The sequence below is a fragment of the Molossus molossus genome, unplaced genomic scaffold, assembly GCF_014108415.1.
Source record: "Molossus molossus isolate mMolMol1 unplaced genomic scaffold, mMolMol1.p scaffold_m16_p_11, whole genome shotgun sequence".
Lineage (NCBI taxonomy): Eukaryota > Metazoa > Chordata > Mammalia > Chiroptera > Molossidae > Molossus > Molossus molossus.
This window is the reverse complement of record NW_023425346.1, coordinates 100,720,365-100,744,461: the sequence shown is the minus strand read 5'-3', so window position 1 is coordinate 100,744,461 and position 24,097 is coordinate 100,720,365. Positions and strand designations below refer to the sequence as shown.

General features: G+C 37.4%; 1 protein-coding gene across 3 annotated transcripts in view; it reads right to left on the bottom strand.

Moving 5' to 3' along the window:
* Positions 1-24,097, bottom strand: part of PSMD1 (proteasome 26S subunit, non-ATPase 1) — a 91,973-nt gene that overhangs the window by 67,564 nt on the left and 312 nt on the right. Inside the window, exons 1-13 of one of the 3 annotated variants that reach the window (XM_036253773.1) lie at positions 23,502-23,794; positions 19,687-19,730; positions 18,984-19,057; positions 18,618-18,787; positions 14,159-14,364; positions 11,392-11,535; positions 9,199-9,425; positions 6,484-6,544; positions 3,654-3,782; positions 2,240-2,328; positions 1,220-1,298; positions 562-735; positions 202-313 (exon numbers count right to left, since the gene is read on the bottom strand). In XM_036253773.1, coding sequence (XP_036109666.1) covers positions 202-313; positions 562-735; positions 1,220-1,298; positions 2,240-2,328; positions 3,654-3,782; positions 6,484-6,544; positions 9,199-9,425; positions 11,392-11,535; positions 14,159-14,364; positions 18,618-18,787; positions 18,984-19,057; positions 19,687-19,730; positions 23,502-23,766 — 1,774 coding nt within the window. In that variant the 5' untranslated portion in view covers positions 23,767-23,794. Of the gene's footprint in view, positions 1-201; positions 314-561; positions 736-1,219; positions 1,299-2,239; positions 2,329-3,653; positions 3,783-6,483; positions 6,545-9,198; positions 9,426-11,391; positions 11,536-14,158; positions 14,365-18,617; positions 18,788-18,983; positions 19,058-19,686; positions 19,731-23,501; positions 23,795-24,097 lie in introns of those variants that run through there. The other 2 variants (XM_036253775.1, XM_036253774.1) reach the window with 2 other exon arrangements.

Sequence of the window (24,097 nt, the reverse complement as noted above, 5' to 3'; positions counted from 1 at the left end):
AGAGGAAGGGAGAGGGAGAGAAAGATAGAAACATCAATGAGAGAGAACACTGACTGGCTGCCTCCTGCATGCCCCACACTGGGGATCAGACCCACAACCTGGTCATGTACCGTGACCAGGAATCGAACTGGTGACTGTTGATGCTCAACCACTGAGCTGCACTGGCGGGGCTTAAATTTGTCTTTAGAAATAATCACTTACCTGTCACAGCATCATCCTGATAAAGGTTCGTTTTTAGTAAATCATACACATCCTGGCGTGCAGTCCCCATGGCAGCCAATCCAAGGCCCAGACTACCACCATGTCGAACAATCTAAGGAAAAAACATGGGCTCCATTGATGTAGTACACTGTACTTAAAATCCAAGCTTTTATTCTAATTTCAAAATATATTTTGATATAAATATGTAGAGCAATTGGCCTAGTCAGAATGATCAAAGGATTTAAAAATCAGAAGGCCAGTGATAACCTTAGCAATTTCAGTTTCAAAAGAATGGTGCTTTCTAGTACAAAATAAAAGAGTTGAGAAGTGAATAAAAGAAAAGTGTAAAGAGACACTTACATCATTGCTGGCATTCTTGAGCTGGTTAAGCAGATAGTCAATTATATCACCACCATGATTGGCATGAATGAGACCTAATGCATAGAGACCTCCACCTTCCTGATAGGCTGATCCTGGAGAGGTATCCTTGGGAAGATATGTTGCCATTAACTGTAATGCTTCCTTCTCATGACCCTGTAAATATGAGCCACAAACAAAGGTATAAGACAAAGTAAGAAAAAGAGCTAATATTTTCTATGGTTATTGCTTTTTTCCACCATGTTCACTTGCTAAAACTGGAGGAGGTAGTGGGGCTCTCTCTTATACAACTTTATCACTTGAACAAGAGAAGAGATCCAATCACATCCTGCTTAGAAACAAATGCTTCAATTTTTTCACGTTTAATAACATTTCCCCAAATTCATTGTAAACTATGCAAATAACTTATTTCAATTCATCCTTTGAGATATGGCTTAAGCAGTCTTCACTGAAAAAGATTTCCATCTTTTATTAAAAACAAACTCATATATATGTACTTTAATATCTTTATCCTTCCACATAAGAGGACTGAGCTAACAAAATATATTTGTCAATGAATTATAATAAACTTCTATATTTTATTAACTCCAGAAAAACTGCTCTGTTCTGATGCCTGTTCACATTCATTAGTGTTTATTACCTTGTGAATTACACCCAAACTGGCTGTAGCTGTAAATTTTGCCCAGTTAGTGGCCCTGGCCAACCATTCCAAGTTATCTCTGCAAGAAAAGAAAATTAAGCAATATTACCAAAACAAATTCTATAAAGCATTTTTTTTTTTATCCTCACCCAAGGACATTTTCTGATATTTTGTTCTGATAGACTGGGAGGGAGAGAGAGAGAGAGAAATACTGACGCGAAAGGGACACATCGAGTGGTTGTCACCCACACGACCCCCAACCAGGGCCAGGGACAAACTGCAACCGAGGCACGTGCCCTTAGCGGGAACCGAACCCGGGTCTCTCCAGACCGCAAGCCAACGCTCTAACCGCTGGGCCAAACCGGCCAGGATAATTCCATAAAGCTTTTTATACTAAAGTCAAAACATTAAAAATTTACCTTGAACTATTACAAATTGTTTCACTATTATGGATCTCAAATTACTGCTGATTCTATTTTACTTCCTAAGTTGTTCTTAATATTTTGAGGACTTATAAAAAAAAAAGCATAGTATGTAATTCCACTGTGAACAAAAGCAAAACTATATTAAATTTCTGAGCTTAATATAGTTCATTCAAAAGCTGATACTCAAGTCAACTAATAAAGAGAAATAATTTTGCCTTAAAATAAGTAGGGGCCTGGATTAATTAGAGAGATGTCCTGATATCTGGGTTTTGGGTTTGATCCTCAGTCAGGGCACATTACAAGAAACAACCAGTGAATGCATAAATAAGTGGAACAACAAATTGATGTCTCTCTCTTTTTCTTTCTTCTCTCTAAAATCAATCAATAAATAAAACTTAAAAAAAAAAAAGAAAGAACCAACCTCAATTAAAAAACACACAAGTAGGCATATGCAATAAATAATATACAAAATAGCAAAAATAAAATTTAAAATTCAGGACTGGCAGACGGGAAGTTCTCCACATCCATGTAACAATGTCAACAAAGTTTCTGTTATAGATGATTGTACAAAGTGGAAACCTTCAAGTACATTTACCTAAGAAATTGGTCGCTGGTAGTCCCACAATGCATGAAAGAGTTTGCTATAACGGTTGCTGTATGACATACAGAATTCCGTACTGCATCCTTATAAAAACAAAGAGATTTTTATCATTGGAAGATATTCATACATATGCAAGCTCACCCATGAACACACAACCAGAGTCCATTTTGTGGTGAAACATGAATAAACTGAACTAATATTTAAAATTATAGATCTTGGCTATTCCTTTATAAAGATTAAAAACAAGCAAGTCAAATAGAACTTCATTTGTGATTTTAACTTGAGGTCGTAAGATTTTAGGTAGCCTAGTTTAGGTAGTTGATTTTCTAGTTTTTGGTTTCTGAATAGTTTAACTTACCATTTCTCTAAACCCAAGGTCTCCAAGATGCTGCAGTAGCTTGAGGACCAAAGCTACACCTTTAGCAGTTATCAAAGTAATTTTGTGTATTTTTAATAAAAACTACATTATAAAGGTTAGTTCGACATAATTGTCTTAAGTGCAAATTATGTAATTCTGTCATTTTGCCATTTGTAAAAATTGTATAAAAGTTTGGAGAAGCATTATTACATATGCTTCAATCAAACAACTATTTAGTAATAGAATAATAGTATATGAATTTAAAAAAATAAATGACTTTAGGAAAAGGGAACTAGGTAAGTAAGAGAGGGAAGGAAGATCTTTTAAGCTATATATCTTTTCATATTAAAACATTTTTGAAGCAGATGAATATATTACCCGTTCAACAATTAAAATTAATGTTAATAATTACTGTGATCAGGATCCCAACAAGAGTTACAATGATAAGGGGAGAACCTCTGCTCTCAAGTTTACAGTTACACTATATCAATGTGCTGACAGTGCTTTCTATCCAAATGCTACATTAAAATAAAAAGTTAGCTAAAGAAAATGGGAAAAAAAAAAAAAAAAAAATCCACTCAACTTCCCAATGAGCGATTAACACAAAAACAGAAGCTCAACCAATATTAACTTTCCTTTTGCCCGGCTGGTATTGATCAGTGGATTGAGCATCATCCCATGGATTGAGAGATCCTGGTTCAATTACAAGTCAGGACACATGACCGGGTTTCAGGCTCTATCCCCAGTAGGGGGCATGCAGGAGGCAGCTGATCAATGTTTCTCACATCAACATTTCTCCCTCTCTCTCTCTCAAAACCTCAATGAAAACATATTAAAAAAAAGCAAAACAAAACACTACAAATATTAATTCTCTTTATTTTTCAACAAGTTTAAGAGTTTCTCCCATTGTTATTTTTACAAAAAAAGTACGTATTTCTTGAATCAGGAATAAAATGCAACGAAGTATTCAATAAGAAATAAATACAAGTACTCATATTCAACAAAGAAATGAATATTTTAAAAAATCTCTATCATAGATGAATTTCCTACCTTTGTGCTTTTTAGAATCATAAGATCTGTGTTATTATTTCGTATTAAAAACTGCAGATGTAACTCAATAGCCATTTCACCACTTAAAATTTTAATCATTTTCAAAGTCTGATCCTTGGGCTCTGGATTCTGCCAAAACAAATAAACAAAGTATAAAAATTCGTATATTACTGAAATACACTAAGACAGCTTTATTTTAATAGCCCTAAAACAGTGAAATTCATAATTCATACATATAACACTCATATTTCAATAGTAGGATCTAGAAAACTCATGCATTATTTATTTATTAGATACCACTGAGATGATACCACGTTGATGGAAGAATACAATTCATTCTGAACTAGCTTCCAATGTAAAATATTTTAAAAACAAAAAACAAGCTGTAAAGAATAATTAGCACAGCTACATGCAAAAAAATGAAGCTAGACCACCAACTTACACCATATACAAGAATAAACTCAAAATAGATAAGTGACCTAAATGTGACTTGTGAATCCATAAAAACCCTAGAAGAAAATGTAGGCAACAAAATTTCAGACATCACACGCAGCAGAATTTTCACTGATACTACACCTGAGGCAAGAGAAACAAAGAAAAAAAATGAACACATGGGACTACATCAAACTAAAAAAGTTTCTGCACAGCAAAAGAAAACAACCATCAAAATGGAAAGGGAACCTACTATACGGGAGACCAGAATTGCCAACGATACATCAGATAAGAGGTTAATTTCCAAAATACATAGAATACTCATACAACTCAACAAAAGGAAGACAAAGAACCCAATTAAAAAATGGGCAGACCTAAATAGACAACTCTCCAAACAGAACATACAAATGGCCAAGAGACATATGAAAAAATGCTCAACGTCACTAATCATCAGAGAGATGCAAATTAAAATGACTATGAGGTATCACCTCACATCTGCCAGAATGGCTGCCATCAACAAATCATCAAATAACAAGTGCTGGCAAGGGTGTGGAGAAAAGGAGACTCTAGTACACTGCTGGTGGGAACACACACTGGTGTAGCCATTATGGAAATCAATATGGTGTTTCCTCAAAAAATTAAAAATTGAACTGCCATTTAATCCAGTGATCCCACTTCTAGGAATATATCCTAAGACGTCTGAAACACCAATCAGAAAGAATATATGTACCCCTATGTTCATAGCAGCACTATTTACAATTGCTAAGATCTGGCAACAGCCCAAGTGCCCAACAGTAGATGAGTGGATAAAAAAGCTGTGGCACATATATACAATAGAATACTATGCAGCTGTAAGGAGGAAAGATCTCTTATCCTTTGAGATGACATGGAGGGACCTGGAGAGTATTATGCTAAGTGAAATAAGCCAATCAGCGAAAGACAAGTATCACATGATCTCACTTATTTGTGGAATATAATGAACAGAAAAAACTGATGAACAAAACAAGACCCACAGACATAGAAAGGAGTATGGATCAGAATGACAAACTTCAGAGGAGAGGGGTGGGGGGTGGGGGGTACGGGGCAGGGGTAGAGTTGAGATAAACCAAAGAACTTATATGTATGTATCCATAACCAATGGATATAGATAACAATGCTGGGGGGTGGGGAGGGGAGGAGGGTGTCGGGGGGTAAAAAGGAGAAACATCTGTACCAAAAATAAATAAATTAAAAAAAAAAAAGAAAAAAAAAAAGGACTAACTAGCCTGGCCAGCGTGGCTCAGTGGATTGAGCATTGTCCCATGGACTGAGAGGTGCTGGTTCAATTCCCAGTCAGGGCACATGACCAGGTTTCAGGCTCGATCCCCAGCAGGGGGCGTGCAGGAGGCAGTTAATCGATGTTTCTCCCCCACATCCATGTTTCTATCTCTCTCTCCCTTCCTCTCTCTCTAAAAAATCAATACAAACACATTTAAAAAATAAAGATAAACACACACACAAAGAATAACTAATTACTGATGATAGATAAGGGAAACTTTTAAACAGAGCTAGCTTATCCTTTAGGTGAGGAACCACCTAATCTAAACTGACAAAATCAAAGCACCTTTAATCAACATATCTATATGATCTCAAGGACTATCAAGCCAACAATCAACAAAACTATCCATTCAGCCAAAAAACAGCTGAAGTTTATACACCTGAGCATCAGAAACCAAAAGTCCCGATGAAGGAAAAAATTATGTTTATATTGCTGCTGTAATACTTAGTCAACTCTTCTATACACCAAGACTACTACAAAAAAAAAAAAAAAAAAAAAAAGAGAAAAAAGGCAACCATACTGCCCCCTCTATGATAAATTGCCATTTACACAGAGGTCATACTTTTTTCTTTCTGTGACAGTTAATTCAGACTTATTCTGAATAGAGTTCATTATTTGGTAAGAATCTAGATATTATTTCATCTAAATTAGGTGCTTCCTGGGATCAATCTTTAAAATTTTACTTTTATACCCTGGCTGGTCTGGCTCAGTGGAGCGTTGGCCCACAGTCCAGAGAGACCCGGGTTCAATTCCTGCTAAGGGCACGTATCTCAGTTGCAGTTTGTCCCCAGGCCCAGTTGGGGTCATGCAGGTGGTAGCCACTCGATGTGTCTTTCTCACATTCATGTTTCTCTCTCTCTCTCTCTTCCTCCCTCTCTCCCTCCCGTTCTATCTGAAGATAAATGAAAATAAAATAAAATAAACCAAAATTTTATTTTACAGAAAATCAGTTTTTATAAAATGACTTTAGTATCAAACCCAGTAATAAACCTCCATAAAAACAAGTATGTAACATATTTTTACAATATACAGTGGGAATATATGTTAAACAGTAACCACAACTTCAAAAACCACACTTACCGCTTCTGGTGTCTTTCCGACAAGCACACTACCTGTCTTTTCTTCTGTTTCCATTGACTCACTAAAATGAAAGAACCAACAGTTACTAATCTGATAAATCTTTTCTGAATAGTATGTGTGGGTTATTGGTTATCAAATTGCAGACCTGAACTATGTCCAACTTAAATAGTTTACAAGGAAAAATGTTTAATCACTTCATAAATATTGCTGCTAACAGAAAAGATTCTAATAAAATGGTGGTGGTCCAGTTACTGAATTTCCTCCAAATATATTCATAAAAATACACAAAGCAATTAACTAGGCTAACAAAATGCATAAGCAACAAATACAACAAAATCAGATGACAAAATATCCTCCAAGTTCCCAAAACACAGTCAGGTGGAGATAAACCAATAGCTGTGATCCCAGTTTGAAGTGAAGCAGTTGGGCTGCAACAACTCTTAAAACTAACCAGCCAACACTCCCTTCTAAGGCAAAGCACTATATTTTGACTGAGGAGGAAATGCTGAGTATAGAATTTAAACTAAAAAGGAAAAAGAAGGCCAAATAAAAGGGGGAATGAAAACAGAGCCAGGAGACCTCAGAACATAAGACATTTGTTTAATACTTCACAACACGACAGAACAGGAAATTGTAAAGGTCGGTGAAATTACAAAAGCTATCTTAAATGAACCTCCTTTGGAAAAATTTAGGAAAATTAGCCTGGCTGATATGGCTCAGTGGTTGAGCATCAACCCATGCACCAAGAAGTTGCTAGTTCAATGCCCAGTCAGGGCACATGCCCAGTGGGGGGCATGCAGGAGGTGGCCAATCCATGTTCTCTCTCATTGATGTTTCTGTCTCTCACCCTCTCCCTTCCTCTCTAAAAATCACTAAAGAAAAAAACTTTAAAATTTTAGGAAAACTAATTTCAGGGAAAATAAATCACAGAATATTTTTCCACTGATTTTAGATAGCGTGGGAGGAAGAAAAGGAGAGCGAGAGAGAGAGAGAGGGAAGGAGGAAGGGGGAGAGAGACATCCATGTGAGACACAACAACTGGCTGCCTCCTAAATGACCCCAACTGGGGCTGGGGATCAAGCCTGTGACTGAAGTATGTGCCCTTGACTGGGAATCAAATCCAAGACTCTTTGGTCCGTGAGACAACACTCTAATCGTTGAGTCAAACCAGCCAGGGCAGAAGAAAAAATTTTAAATGGAAAAAAACAAACAAACTAAATGCCACCCCACTAAGATCCAGAACAAAGTAAAGATGTTCACTCATCACATCTATCTTGTATTGGAAGTTCAAACCAACACAGAAAAACAAGGGAGAAAAGGAAGAAGTAAAATGTCTAGTCACAGATGACATGATTCCTATGTAGAAAATTCTACGAAAGAATCGATAAAAAAATTTACTAGGCTACTAAGTGATTTAAAGTTATAGAATTCAACATTAATTTACAAAAATCAGCCCAGCCGGTGTGGCTCAGAGGTTGAGCATTGACCCATGCACCCAGAGGTCACTGGTTTGATTAAATAATTAAGATATATGCATTTTACTGTATTTAAATTATTATTCAATTGAAAGAAAAATTAAAGAGTAGAAAACAATTCAAAAGAAAGTAACAAATATAGAAGATAGGCAAAGAAAATACAACTTAAATAAAACAAAAGGCCCCAAAGAAGAAAAATAAGGGGAAGAAAACAAATACTAAAAACTAAAGTTCAAGAAAACCTTACTGAGACAGGAATAGTGTTTTGAGGACCAATAAGAAGGCCAGTGAGATCTGAAGGTGGTGAGGAAGGAAGGAATTAGCAACAGGGGCATGGAAAGGACAGATCATGTAAAGCCTTGTAGGCCACTTTCAAGGCTTATAATTTTATATGAAATGTGTTTAGGTTTTAGAAGAATAACTCTCACTGCTAATGTGGACAACTTTATTTTATTTATTTATTTATTTTATCCTCACCCGAGGAAATTTTTCCATTTTTGTTCAGATAGAGTGGGAGGGAGAAAGAGGGGGGAGAGGGAGAGGGAGAGGGAGAGAGAGAGAGAGAGAGAGAGAGAGAGAGAGAGAGAGAGATCGACATGAAAGGAACACATCGAGTGGCTGCCTCCCGCACAACCCCAACCAGGGCTGGGGACGAACTGCAACCGAGGTACGTGCCCTTAGTGGGCACTAAACCCAGGTCTCACTGGACCACAGGCTGACACTCTAACCACTAAGCCAAATTGGACAGGGCTGTGGGCAACTTTAAAAGAAAATTAATAAGCAGGCACAACAAAGACACATTTTTAACAAGTGGCCTAAATGTGTACAAAAATATAGCAAAATAAAATCTAATACTGTATCAGCCTAAAATGTGTATATTTAGTTCTAATGAAAGCACAAAAAGCTGAGCTTGTTTCTTATTAAATATCTAACTCAAATCTCTAAAATCTAGTCCACCTGCCCGACCTGAGGTTTACTGGATTAGACGTCATACATGCTGTTTGGCAGGCCCTCCCTGTCAGAAAATCACTTTCACTTCTTTCCAGAAGGGTCCATTTCTTTGGTTTTCTTTAATGTGCCTAGCACAGGGCAAAGCAGAACAGCTTCAGGAAGACTTTACAGTCTTTGAAAGCTGATGTTAAAATTTATTCTTAAAATACGTAGACTGAACATTCTACCTATTCCCAAAATAAAATAAAGACTGTTTACTTCGTTCTGATGCAGAAAAAGATACTTATACCTGTCTTTCTCTGATCCCGGAACAGTACCCGTATTGGTGGATCCAGGCACAGAAGCAATAGGGGTGCCAACAGTTCGAAGATTCTGGATTACAGATGACAGAAACTGCTGGCTAGCACTTTCATACAAATCAAAACAAATCTGATAAGCCATCAGGAGGTTGTCTTCCTTCACCAGTTTTTCTAAGATATCACTCACAGCCTGGGGATCATCTAAGAAAATTAAGCACTGAAATGCAGATAAAGAACAATTATACAATAACCGGGAATTATCTATAAGATACTTAGAGTGACAAATAGTCAACATTCAGGAAACCTTAAAATATAAGCAAAGGCAAGATGGGGCAGACTAACCAGCTAGCCTAGCACTCCACTTTTGATCCTGGTACTAGATAAAATTTTCCTGAAAATGGAATATGCCTTCCATAAGAAAATCCATACAATTTATACTCATAGTTCCTAACACTGTGCCTGGCAATTAGCAGCATTCAATAACTGGTTGGTGAATGAATCTTGGCTTCTTTAAATCTTATCCATAATTTACATTTAAGTGCTCCTTAACTTGTAATCTCTGCTTTACCATAAATGGTAAGAGTCAGTAATTCATTTAACACACATTGTATTGTGCTGGACTCACTAAGATGACCATTTTCAAGCATTTCCCTAACTACTCTTATGATCTGTCACATGTTTTAACAAAACAATCCAATAATGTTATAATTTTTCTTTTAAGAATTAATTTTAATTTTCTTGTTCCCTTCAGTAGCAAATAACTCAATTTTAGAACACGTAATCAAAGTTAATACAAATTAAATACAGGAAAGAATGGAAATAAGTGACAATAGAGAAATGGCAAAGTACATCCACTAAATGACTACCACACAATCAAGAAAGAGTTAGAACAAGAGTTTATGAAGAGTTAGAACATAAAAAAATGTTAAATTGAAGGACATATCTAATTTATACTGTTTGCTTCCAGGGAAAGGAACTTGGGAGCCAGAAGAAAGCAGCGGGAAGACTTTTTTCACTGTACACCCTTTGTTTCTTTTTGAAATTTGAAATCATATGAATGTATTATTACCTGTTCAAAACAAAATTTAAAAATATAAATTTAAAAAATTTTGCCCAGCCAGTGTGGCTCAGTGGATTGAGTGTCGTCCCATGCACTGAGAGATCCAGGTTTGATTCCCGATCAGGGCACATGCCCGGGTTGCGGGCTCCATCCCCAGTAGGGGGTGTGCAGAAGGCAGCCAATAGATGTTTCTCTCTCACATCGATGTTTATCTCTCTCCCTTCCTTTCTTTCTAAAAAATCAAAACGTATTTTTAAAAAAAGGATGTATTAATCTAAATTTAAAAAATGTACAGAGGATAAGAACACATAACAAGAACACATTTAACAAACAGTGTATGATAAAATGCTATGCTCTAAGCTGAATACAAAAATTCATACAGTATCCTAATTGTTAAAAAGTAAACCTATGTGCACGTCCAGCCAATAGAATACAATGTAGCCCCTGAGAAGAATGAGGTAGCACCACATCTGCTAATAACTGGAGAACAAATACCTTTGAGAAAAGACTCAAGGAAAAGATATACATTTTCTGTACTGTCTGAATTTTTTAAAAAAGTATAAGCAAATTCATACATGAAAAGAGATAAAAATAAACACAAATGTGTTTTGTTGTGTTTGGGTAATGAAATCAAAGATAATTTTCACACTTCAAATTCTTTTTAGAATGATATAACATAGGTGCTGTTTTTATGTTTTCTTCTACCTTTAATTTTTTTAACCTTCTGTGTTTCTAAATTTTCCTTAAATGCGTCGATTATTTAAAAAAATATATATAGGAGGATATAAAAGATGATGGACAGAGACTTGACTTGGGGTGGTGAACACATGCTAGTATACAGATGATGTGTTACAGAATTGTGCACCTAAAACCTATGCACAGGTGGGGGGGAGAATACATAGAACAGATGATAACAAAATAAGTTTTTAGTTTTGTGAGATTCAGTTTCCTATAGATAAAAAGGAGTATAAATTACATAACTTATCTTCACAGGGCTGTTGTGAAGATCAATTGAGATATATGTATAAAACCATTACAGTAATGTAATAGAATCAAATGTAATATTATGTAATGTAGTGAGGCACAGCCCAGCAGTATAAAGTATGTAATAAAATGTAATTACCTGACAAACATTGATAAAATCGGGTTTCTCCAAGTTCATGTAGATTTTAACTAGAACTCTTAGTACTTTATTCCGAAACTGTTTATTCTGCATTAAAGACATGCAGAGCTTCAGGCTATAAGCTAGCATTCCTGAGACATCATTCTGAAAGAAATAATTTAAAGATACATTGTTATCTGATTACTGGAGCATCATGTTTATTTAAAAATCAATTATTTAATCTATGTTCGTTAGTAATTCTAGAAAGCCAAAGATTTAAACCCTTTAAATAATAAAACCTTTAAAAATTTTAACCATTTTAAATATCAATCTTAAAGTTGGCCCGAAGGTTGTGGGTTATTGTTAAGCTGATTAAATATTAATCTTAAAAGAAAATTACATATTTCCCTGTCTTCAGGAAAAAAGTGATTGAAGCCCTGGCCAGTTTGGCTCAGTGGTTAGAGTGTTGGCCCAAGGACCGAAGGGTCTCGGGTTCAATCCTGGTCAAGGCCACGTACCAGGGTTGCAGGTTTGATCCCTGGCCCCAGTTGGGGTTGTTTGGGAGACAACCAATCAATGTGTCTCTCTCACATCAATGTTTCTCTCTATATATCTCTCCCCCCCATTTCATTCAAGAAAAAAAAAAGAGGGGATCAAAAATAATTTAATATATAATGGTCATCCAGGATTGTATGAGCAGTGTGTTTATTATAATAGAGTCATGCTATTGACTACTCTAAAAAGACATATATAACTGTCCATATACGAGTAGCTACGTTTTTTAGTGTCTGCTGAAGTCTTTTGGACTCCAATCTTGCTACTAGACTCTCCCATGACTTATTGCCTATATACTCTCTGGCCTGAACATTATGTGATAGAACTGTTACTGAGCTCTCAGTGACTCAGGTTTTGAGTGTTGTCACATCTGGTTGGTGAAAATTTCAACTCCAGACTATGTACATTTTACTTATGTTTCTCCAAAGCATGCCCAACATTTGAGATACCAACCTATAAAAGTCCTTCAACATAAATAAGCACAGTGAAGAGCTATAGGGGTATTTCTCAAATAGCAAGATGTGATCCATCAGTGTCTAATGAAATCAACTTAATGGGACTAGCATTTTTTAAAAGTAAAATACCATTTTAAAATATCAGTTATATTACAGACAGTAAAAGTAGGTATTATTTCATAAAACAAGTTATATCTATATGAAGACATACACTGGGATGCAAAATAAGATGCATCTCGTACTCTGTTCTATTATTTTTTTAAATATTTATCATCTCTTTACTTTATATGCAGGGGTAGGCAAAAAGAGATTTAGAGTCATAAATACACGAAATAGAGCTTCTATTCACATGAAGACAAGGAGAGGCTACAACTACACAAAAATGAAACAGAGTAAAACAAAGGCCATACTATCACATTGGGTGGTTCATTCATTTACTCATTTCAACAAACCTTACCACTGCTACTCAACATTGCCTTGGACTTTGGGGACAGTGGTGAACAAGGCACAAAGTACCTGTCCTTATGGAGGTTATAATCTGGTGGTAAAGACAGATATTAATTTCCTAGTAATATAATTAATTAATTACTATAGTGGTAAACACTAAAACAAAAACACTACAGGACTCTAAGAGATTAACAGAAGAACTGGATCTAGTCTTTGCAATAGGGGCTGAGGAAGAGAATGAGTAGCAGGGATTGATGGAAGAATGTATAAACAAGTGACAGTTGAGTTGAACCCTGGATTTTCAACAAAAATAAAATAAAGAAAAAAAAGGAATATAATTTAGGCAGAGGCAATATTTTTGGCAAGGGGAACAAGGAAGGATACATTTAGGAGCTGAGAGGTCGAAATGGCTGGAGTGCAGAGCTAGCTAATGGAGAATAGCATGTGGGCATGCACATCAACATCCACTTAACTCACTCTTACACTTTTCTAACCGCTTTGGTTGGTGACTTACAATTGTCATAATTGTTGCAAAACACTCCCAAACCAGGAATCCAGTTTGTAGTTTTAGCCATAAGTACAATAATATAGCAGTTTATCAATACAGTCTTCTTAAAAAAAGGGCAGGATAGCCCTGGCTGGTTTGGCTCAGCGGTTAGAGCGTTGGCCCGTGAACCAAAGAGTCATGGGTACAATTCTGGTCAAGGGCATGACCAGAACCTCGATTGTGGTTCATCCCTAGCCCTGGTTGGGGTCATGCAGGAGGCAGCCAGTCAATGTGTCTGTCTCACATCAATGTTTCTCTCTCCCTCTCTCTCTCTCTCTCTTCCTCCCTCCCACTCTATCTGAAGATAAACAGAAAAATATTCTTGGGTGAGGATTAAAAAAAATAAGGCAGGGTAATTAATTAAATTTCCCCATGTAAGACTTCAAAGGACTAAAATAAGATTAAAGCATATATTTGATGAACACAAAACAGAGCCAAGGTTCTTATATACATTATACAAATAATGCCTGGCTGGTGTGGCTCAGTGCATTGAGCCTCATCCCATGGACTGAGAAGTCCCAGCTCAACTCCAGGTCAGGGCACATGCCCAGGTTGTAGGCTCAATCCCCAGTAGGAGGTTTGCAGGATTGCTGTGTCTCTCTCACATCGATGTTTCTCTCTCTCTCCCCCTTCCTCTCTAAAACAAATCAATAAAAATAAAACATGAGGCAAAAGAACACATTATTTCAGATTTTCTTTTCACCATCTATGAGATTCTGTTTTAATAATTTGCTTTGCTGATTACCCATCAAAAGCAATCTCTTAAATTACATTATCTACCTACCGACTCCAGTATAGTCTTTTCAAAGATATCCAGTCTTCTTGTCTCCAGAGCAATGCCGATAGCCTGCTTATATTTGTGATCATCTAGACATCGCTGGAACATTTTATTCACAATGCCTTCCAATCTCTGGTCAATTGGTTTTTTTTCTCCTTCAGGCAAATCTGCATTTTCCACACACTGTTTGGTGTAGTGATCAATGCATTTTGCTATGAGGAAAATAAAATAACTGATTACCTTGTAAATTGGGCAATACTGCTGGAAAAGACAATGCCAACACTTACAATCATAAAAATTTATGGGATGACTCTAGAGTAATAAGCACATTTCAAAAACTGTAAATGCTATAAGCTATAAATTCAAATTAATATTCTTTCCTTCATAACAGTTACACTGGAGGACTACACACTAATTCCAATAAAGCTAATATGACTGAAAAAATTTCTACCTTGTTACTTTATTTTGACCAAAATGTATTACTCAACTTGACTAAGTTGCTTATTCAACAGAGCTGACTACAAATAGTTGCTGTTTTACTTTAAAAAACCAAACACCTGCTATTACTGAGGATACTAAAAAAAGTTTGTTGTAGCAATTACCACATGGCAATAAATTATTAGACTTCTTGCCCTGGCCAGTTTGGTTCAGCAGTTAGAGCGTCAGCCTATGGTCCAGAGAGACCTGGGTTCGGTTCCCGTAAGGGCGCATACATTGGTTGCAGTTTGTTCCTGGCCCTGGTTGGTCATGAGGGTGGCAGCCACTCGGTATGTCCCTTTCACGTCGATGATTCTCTCTCTCTCTCTTGCTCTCTCTCCCTCCCACTCTATCTGAGCAAAAAAATGGAAAAATGTCCTCGAGAGATTAAAAAAAAAATTATTAGACTTCTTAACACAAATGAAACTATTAGCTCCTTGAGAAAAGGGACTATGTCTAAATCATCTTCGTAGAATAATGGTGAAATGATTTGAAACGTGCTAGAGGTTCTAAAGGCAATTCCAAAGGTTTCCAAAAACCTTTCCAGTAATTGTAGCACATCAGATGAAATAGTCATTGTCTCAGTGAGGTGGGTGGAAGCTATTCACAATCACCCCCGACCCGGGAGTCTAAAAATTCATGTAATGGTGCATGTGCACAAGTTGGCTTTCACATTAACATTCATGATTTGGGTGTTAGGGGAGGATGGGGCCACATACTGAAGGGTGCCAATAGCACACTTGACACAAAAAATGCTTAAACTGTTTACAATTTATACTACTTTGTAATCATATCTTAAACTTTTTAGGAAAAAAAGAAAAGAGAATTTCCCTAAGCCTTCTTCTACCTTCATATGGAAGATAAATAGCCACCCATTTTGAATGACATATATAATAGTGTCCTCTCTATAATTCATTGGCTTGTTGCTCTCTCATTAAAGAGAAGAAAGGCTACAAGGACAGTTGCTAACTATAACTTCAGGAAACAAATGATTTAGACTAGCATAAAGAATTGCTGTCCACTGGATGACCCACGTTAATGGATCTAAACTTTGGGGGAAGCAAAGGACTTTTATAAATTGGACTATACCATATTCAGAGTCCATTCAGATAGAACTATACAGGTTCAAGTACAGTAAGAACAAAGTGGCAGTAACAAAGTAGTAGACCTTATGCCCGGCCGGTGTGGCTCACTGGTTGAGTGTTGACCCATGCACCAAGAGGTCACTGGTTCGATTCCCTGTCGGGGCACATGCCCGGGTTGTGGGCCAAATCCCCAGTGGGGGACATGCAGAAGGTGGCCAATCAATGTTTTCTCTCATCGATGTTTCTAACTCTCCCTTCTCCCTTCCTCTCTCTCTAAAATCAATAAAGAAAAAAAAATTTTTAAATAAAAAACAAAGCATACCTTAAACAATTCTGGTTGTAGAAGAGCTTTATATAAAAGCTTTTTGAATCAAATATAGTTAAGTGAGAAAACATTATCCTGAGAGGAAAAAATGTATGCAATAGTTTCACTTTTTTTCTTTTTAATGATTTTTAGAGAGAGAGGAAGGAAGAGAAAGAGACAGGATAACAGGAAGCCTTTCCCAATTTTTGTTTTGTATATTTTATCACAAACTCATTTGATGTTTAAAAAATATCCACTCTGCCCTGGTCGGTTTTGCTCAGTGGTTAGAGCATTGGCCTGCAAACCAGAGTCACAGGTTCGATTCTGGTCAAGAGCATCTACCTCAGTTGTGGTTTGGTCCCCAGCCCTGGTTAGGGTTGTATGGGAGGCAACCAATCAATGTGTCTCTCTCACATCAATCTCAATCTCTCTCTCTCTCCTCCTCCCCTCTCTCCCTTCCACTCTATCTGAAAATCAATGGAAAAATATCCTCAGGTGAGGATTAACAACAAAAAAGTAAAAATAAATAAGTAGAATAAAACCATCAAAATCATCTGTTCTTTCCACAGGATCTACAAATGAAAACTCATATTCAGTGAGAATCCAACAGCAGTAACTTGCCACCTTTTCACACCATCACGGCAAAAAAGTTAAAAAATGTGAAAATAGAATCCTACTTAGAATTTCAGGAACATTCGAAAGCACGTGCTTGGACTACCTTGTGTAGCATTTCCCGACTTCCGAAAAAAAATCCCAACTTTCTCCCTTTAAGGGTACAGGTAAATAATGCAGTTTTCCTCTTAATCAGGAATTTAAAAAATAGTCATACTATACACTCTAGACAGACAACACATACTTGGACTCTCTGTAACTATGATCTAAAGCTTGCTCTTCCTAAAGATATATCTGAAGGGTATACAGTCCCTTCTTTCATCTACTAGATCAGAAGTTTTCAAAAACTTTTTAAAGCTACAAAATCTTTGAACAAAATCTTACATAGTTGCTTCAACTTATTAGATACAGCAGCGATTTTCAAATGGTGTGCTGCCAGAATTAAAAAAACCTGCAGTACCTGACTAGTTATGAGCACTGATCTCTTTTCACTTAGATTGTCAAATAAAAAATGACAATAGCCAACACAGCAATAGCCGTCCAGTGTGAATGCCGTCTTGAACCTTACATATATAGGTCATATAATAGAGTTGAATCTTATTGGTCACATCACATAATAAGGTTGTGTCTGACTGGTTAATTCTTTTTCTTTTATTGATTTTTAGAGAGAGAGGTAGGGAGAGGAAGAGAGAGATACAAACATCGGTGAGAGAGAACATCGATTGGCCATCTCCTGCATGCCCCCCACTGGAGATTTGGCCCACAACCTGGGCATGTGCCCTGACTGGGAATTGAACCGGTGACCTCCTGATGCATGGGTTGATGCTCAACCACTGAGCCACACCAGCCGAGCTAATTCTTGGTATCAGAAATCCTTATATACAAGTATAGGCACCTGATTTTTACTTATTTTATTTTTTAATTCCTCACCCGAGATACTTTTCTATGTATCATCAGATAGTGTGGGAGAGAGAAAGAGAGAGACAGAGAGAAACATCGATGTAATAGAGCCACATTGACTGGTTGCCTCCCATATGAGCCGACCAGGGCCGGGGACACTGTAACCAAAGTACATGCCCTTGGATGGAATCGAACCCACGACTCATTGGTACGTTAATTACTACTATTATTATTATTTTTGTAAATCAATCAAAATTATACCTATTTTTTTGGTCAGATTGGGAAAAAATATATTTTTTGGTGCCACAGCATTTTTGGAATGAGTTTATGTGTGCCATGAGATAAAATATAGGTTGAAAATTGCTGAGATAGAGAACTAAAAGCCTTACCTGTGTGCTACCCCCTCACTTCAAAAATAAAGCAGCAAATGAGAAAACAATGGTTACTAGTAGAAACAACATAGATTTTGAAATAAGCTTGGGTTTTAAATTCTGACCCTCCTATTTAATAGCCATGTCTTTTTACCATCTGGAAACCTAAGTTTTCTCATTTGTAAACAGGGCTAGATCCTTTCTCACAGAGCAGCTGTGGAATAAACCATAGTATGAAGCATTACTGACTCAGTGTCTAGCACAATGGAGATACTCAATAATAGCTTCCTGTATTAGAAATAACTATAAATTACTATAATTTAATTTGTTACTAATAATAATCTGAGTTAGTTTTTTCATATAACAGTATGCTCACTGGGCTAGAGATAACCATAATCACTGAGATAACTATCTCTGTGTTGATTAGGTTAGTTTTTTCTGAATCATTTTTTAGTCATTCTTAAAATGTTTTGTGAGGTGTCTTCATGTTACTGTTATTAATGTTACTGTTCATTATGACAAAAAATAATAAAGCACAGAATTGGAAATTAGATATAAAAACTCAGCCTGCATAAAATTGTTGTAGAAAGATTATGAACTTTCAATTAAAAGGAAATTTGGCAGTATCAAAAAGTAATTCAGAAAAAAAATGCTATATGCACTACAGCAAGAAAGAAGCTGACAAGATAAAGCTTTAGCAGATAGAAGATAATTACCTATAATAGTTTCCACATATTCAGAGTTATCATTGACATTGAAGAGGTCACCTGCTCCAAGTGCATAATTCAGAGACTCCTCAAAAGCTCCAAGGTGATAAAATACTTTAGATGCCACTAAGGCTGCAAACTGCCGACTCCGGAAACCTTCATCTTCATATAAAACTTCTCTGAAAGAATAGAAAAAAAAATACAGGCCTAGTTCAAACTCTGGTTTTCCTTAAAATTCCCAAATCTAAATATTCAAGCCACAATTTAGTAGCAGCAAATTTCTAAATGAATTCATAAACCACAAGACCCACATCTACAGATAAATTAAGTCGATCTACTATATCCCAATTTATAGAAATAAAGTGATTATCTTACATTTTGTCTACAGACTCAGAAATTTCTGCCCAGAAGTCATTGACAACTGCATTCAATTTTTGTAGTGCAAATTCCTGTAGAAGATAAAACCAAAATTCAATTTTGAGACAGACTCACCATTACACTTTCAACAAATTGATGGTCAAACTGTCATATTTACTAAAACTTTTAATCTGTAACAAATATAAAGCTTTACCAACTGACTTATATTTTCTCTTCAGTTTACACATTTCCTTTCTGTTTTCAATCAGCAAACATCAGACTACCATGTGTCATTTCTTAATATAATGAACATTTTTTCTTCTCTGAATATACAAGGTTGACTTCAGTTGCTAGTTTAAATATATGTACATGTATTCAGGTGTCTAGAGCTACTTGAAGTACATTCCAAATTTTTGTCAAATAAAAATAATTTTAAAACTTGTGACACAGAAGAAACAATTTTTTGTGCTGTTGAAAAACTGAGGGTAGGGGTGGGGTATTCAGATGCCATATTGAGGTTTATTTGCCTTAGCTTTATTAAACTCTAGGGAAAACCAATTGCTGTTCTCAAAGCACTGTCCTCTGGGGCTAGATTTCAATGCTTGGGTATAGGCTTGGCGGGATGGCTATTTTAAATGATGGAAGACATACAGATATCACTAAATTCAAAGAACTTCACAGTACTTGTACTAAGACCAATTAGTTTTTCTTCAACTCATACCTTAAGCTGTGGTTCTTCTTCGTCCAGAAGAGAAATAATTCCAGCTATAAGATAAAGGATATATCATGATTATGAAATATATGCTGAGAGAGAAACTAATTTAGTCAAAAATATGATAGTTGGAAAAAAATAAGTACATTTAGAGGGGTAACTTCACTAGAGAAATGATTCTTTTTCTTTAAAACTGTAAATGTTTACATTTTGAAGTTTAAGAATTATCAAACCATCATAACACTGTCTAAGCCAATGGTTTTCTTTCTTTTTAAACTTTGTTTTCTTTATTGATTTTATTTATTTATATTTTTTCTTTATTGGTTTTAGAGAGAGAGGAAAGGAGACAGAAACATCGATGAGAGAGAATATTCAATGGCTGCCTCCTGCATGTCCCCCACTGGGGATTTGGCCCACAACCTGGGCATGTGCCCTGACCAGGAATCGAACTGTTGACTTCTTGGTACATGGGTCAATGCTCAACCACTGAGCCACACCAGCTGGGCTAATTCAGTGGTTTTCAAAGTGTGATTCCTGGACCAATAGCATTAGCATTACTTGGGAATTGGTTAAAAATGTAGATTTTGGCCCCATCCTAGATCTACTAAATCTGAAATTGTGGGGATCAGATCCAACAATGGGACCACAGGCCTTCCCTATGATGCTGATGCTTGCTATAGTTTGAACATCAAAGGCCTAATTTACTAACCAAAACGGGAAACTTTCCCATACAATTTTAGAATAAAATTATTCACAAAATATACCAACAGTTATACAATTATATAGAAAAGAAGGAACATTTAGTCATCAACTCATCAAGGTAGAATATTTTAATTATTTCAAGATGCCTATATAAAGGCATCATCTTCATAACACAAGTAACCTGGTTTTGCTAAATGATTCACAATCTTACTTATTTTGACTTTAACTACCCAAGCACAGTGTTCCTCATATGACCTTGTGGTGTTAGCACTAACATTGGAGAGTAAAGGAAACAACTATCCTTTCCAAAAAATGTACCTTCAAATATAGTCATATGTTAAAGGGAATATTAGAATAAAAACATGGAAATTGTTTCCTTAGACCATAAAGGAAAAAAAAAACAACCCAAACTCTTTCTCAATACCATGTAGATCTTAAAATCAGTCTGGAACACTGAGTTGAAATTGTGATTTGATTAAAAAGTGTCAGGGTGACTTTACCTAGGAAATATAAGCATTTCTAACTGGTAAATGCAGGCTTGCCAAATAGCTTCAGCAGTCTTTAACGAACTACACGGTAAAGGATACAAAATTTTGCAAACAAACTATGCCATGTTGCTAACTAGGGCATACTATTACTATAAAAGCATAAAAACAGATCAAAAGAACTTCTAGGTTGGTATGACAATCCCAGAACAGAGACTGAACTGACAGCATGGAAAGAAGACGACAAATTAAAGAATGCAGTCAGTATGTGTCTGTGTGTGTGTGTGTGTGTGTGTGTGTGGACTGCAAACTCCTGATGTGGTATAGCTGGTAAACAAGAATGCTTTAAAAGTGGAACAGATCATAAATAGCAGAACACTTCATCAAAATACTAAAAAGGCTACCCCATTCCCTATCATCAACCAACAGTGTGTTTTGAATTGCCTTTACCAAAAGAAGTGATAGATTTTTCTATACTCTTCTGTTTGGTTTCACTTCTGATTAAGTTATTACACACAGTTGTCCTGGCTTAGAAATCAAGATATTGTCCATGGAACACAATTAAATCAAACACTCTACACTCCATACATGAATATTTCCCATCTTAAAAACAAAATAGCTCTCCTTCGGGGGGTGGGGGTGGGGGAGACACAGGGAATGGGAAAGGTTAAGGACACTTTAAAAAAATCTCATAATAGGAAATTATGATATTATTGATCAATATGAATCATTATTGATCATATGATCAATTTATAGCAATATTTAGATATTATTTATAAATATAAAGGTATGTTTTAGAAGAAACCACTTAAAAATTGAAAACGGTTGCTTCTGGGGATTAGGACAGGGAAAGAGGAGTGGGAGACTATTGTTTCAAAGCTTTTAAGCATAGTTTTCTTTTATGTGCCTATGCTGTTTTAAAAAAAAACCAAAACTCCATTCAGTCTCACATCTCCATCCAGCAAACACCTCTCTCTCTCTCTCCATGCCCTTTGTCAAGCCTCTTGAAAAACTTAACATATATGTTGACCTCTTATTCACTACTGTTTTTCAGTGCCTAGTGGATAAATGAACAAATAAAACGACTAACCCAAACCGGAACCATGTCACCAGCGGGTTTAGTACCTGGGACAGATCCTAAGCCAAAGTGAGTCAAAAGACAGGAGACAAGGTGACAAAACCGATTGGAGCAGAAGCTGATATGTAATCCCGTCAATGTAACATATAATAGTAACAAATACACTCTATGCTATCATCAGAGTCCCAGGGTAGGACCCAAACATCATTACTCCTGACATACTTGATAGGTTTAAACTATCTGTATTAGCCCTGGCCGGTTTGGCTCAGCGGTCAGAGCGTCGGCCTGCGGCCCAGAGACCTGGGTTCGGTTGCAGTTTGTCCACCACCCTGTTTGGGTCGTGCGGGAGGCAGCCACTCGATGTGTCCCTTTCATATCGATGTTTCTCTCCCCCCCCCCCTCTATCTGAACAAAAAAACAAAAAAATGTCCTCGGGTGAGGATAAAAAAAAAAAATTAAACTATCTGTATTATATTCCCACCCAATGTTCTTTCAGACTCTACTTCAAACACTCTAGGGACTGATTTCTTCATTCACGACAAATTTTTGAACTTGGGCTATCTGCTAGGCAATGTTCTAAGAATTATGACAACAATAAGTTTCTTGCCCAAAATTCTACAGAGAAAAAGACAGTGATCCGACAATTAAACATAGTAATTACAGGACTGTGATGAATGGAGGAACAGCTAAGGGGAAGGAAAGAGGCAGCTAGTTTTAATAAAATGATCAGGAAAGACATCTGGACTGAGACGAAGCTACAGGAAACTGGAGGAAGGAACAGGATGTGCAAGGGACCCTGAGGTAGGAGAGAAAAAGACATGTTCAAGGCACAGAAAGAAGGGCACTATGATTAGGGTGTAGTGAGTGAGGAAGAGAGTAGTACAAAACAAGGCAGAAATCACATCACGAGGGCTTGGTTAGGAGCCTGGGTTTTACTCTAAACACAATGGAAAGCACTGGAAGATTTAAAGTAAAGTAATGATATCATGTGATTAAAGTTTTGAAAAGAATTCTCTGACTACTACAAGAATGAACTGTATGGAAGTGATGGTGGAAACACAGAGTCTTGAGGCTGTTACCGTAACCACGGCAAAGGGCGAGGTAAGGCCCAGGCCAAGAAGTGGTAGTGGACAGATTTGGAACAGAATGAGGCCTTCATTTACAGGTGGCAAGACACTCGGTGCTCACTTTAGCTTTAGACAGCTCTGACTGGTAAGGCTCTTTTATTAAAATAAAATCCATCTCCCAGTCACTTGTATCTCTTGGAGACAAATGTTTCATTCCGAATACAGGTGACAGCTCTTCAAATCTTTGAAAATGACTGAGATCTGCCAGTGTTACATCAATTCCTTTAAGCAATCCTCATAAAAACATGGTTTGGGGCTCCGTCCAAGTACAAGTCCCTGCCTCCTTATCACCAGTTGCTTACAAGATGCTTGTGGGTCAAGTCTAGAGCACAACAGGCTGAGAAAAGGGTAGGCAGGCAACAAGCACCAAAAAAAAAAGGGGGGGGGCAAGGCTGTGGACAAGCTCTAAGCAAATCAATCCATGGCGTTTACAAGTCACCCCTTGAACTCGATTTCTGCAGTCTACCCCGTTCCTGGCGTCACTGCACGAATCCCTGGACACGGCGGGGACTGTGTGAAACCTGCTGTGCACATCTCCGCGTCCTTCCTCCGATGCAAAATATTGACTGAGCACCGAGCCCCAAAAAGGCCAGCACGCTTCTCGGCGCAAAGCTGTCCTCGCCGAGCACGGCAGCTCTCGGTGCTTTCGCTGAACACCCTTGCAGCAGGCCCGGAACCGACCCGCCTCAAGTCTCATTTCAGGGTTCGCTCCCGGAGAGCGGGGCTGAGCCAGGTCCAGCAGGACGAGCTCAGGGTCCGGCGGCCGTCCCGTCCGGCCGCGCAGGGGGCCGCCCATCGCAACCACCTGCGGCGAGGACAGGGCTCGGACGGCCCCACGTGGTCCATTGCGGGAGGGTGGGAATTAAGGAAAACTCCTCGGGGTCGGAGAGGAGCCCAGGAAGCGCCTCGGGTCCGGGCACCGAGGTGTGGCGGGAAGGATGCCGAGGGGGCGACCTGGCGCGGTTCCCCCGAGCCCGAGGGGGTCCCGGGGCCCGCAGAGAGGCCCGGCCGGACTGCCAGCCCCCAGC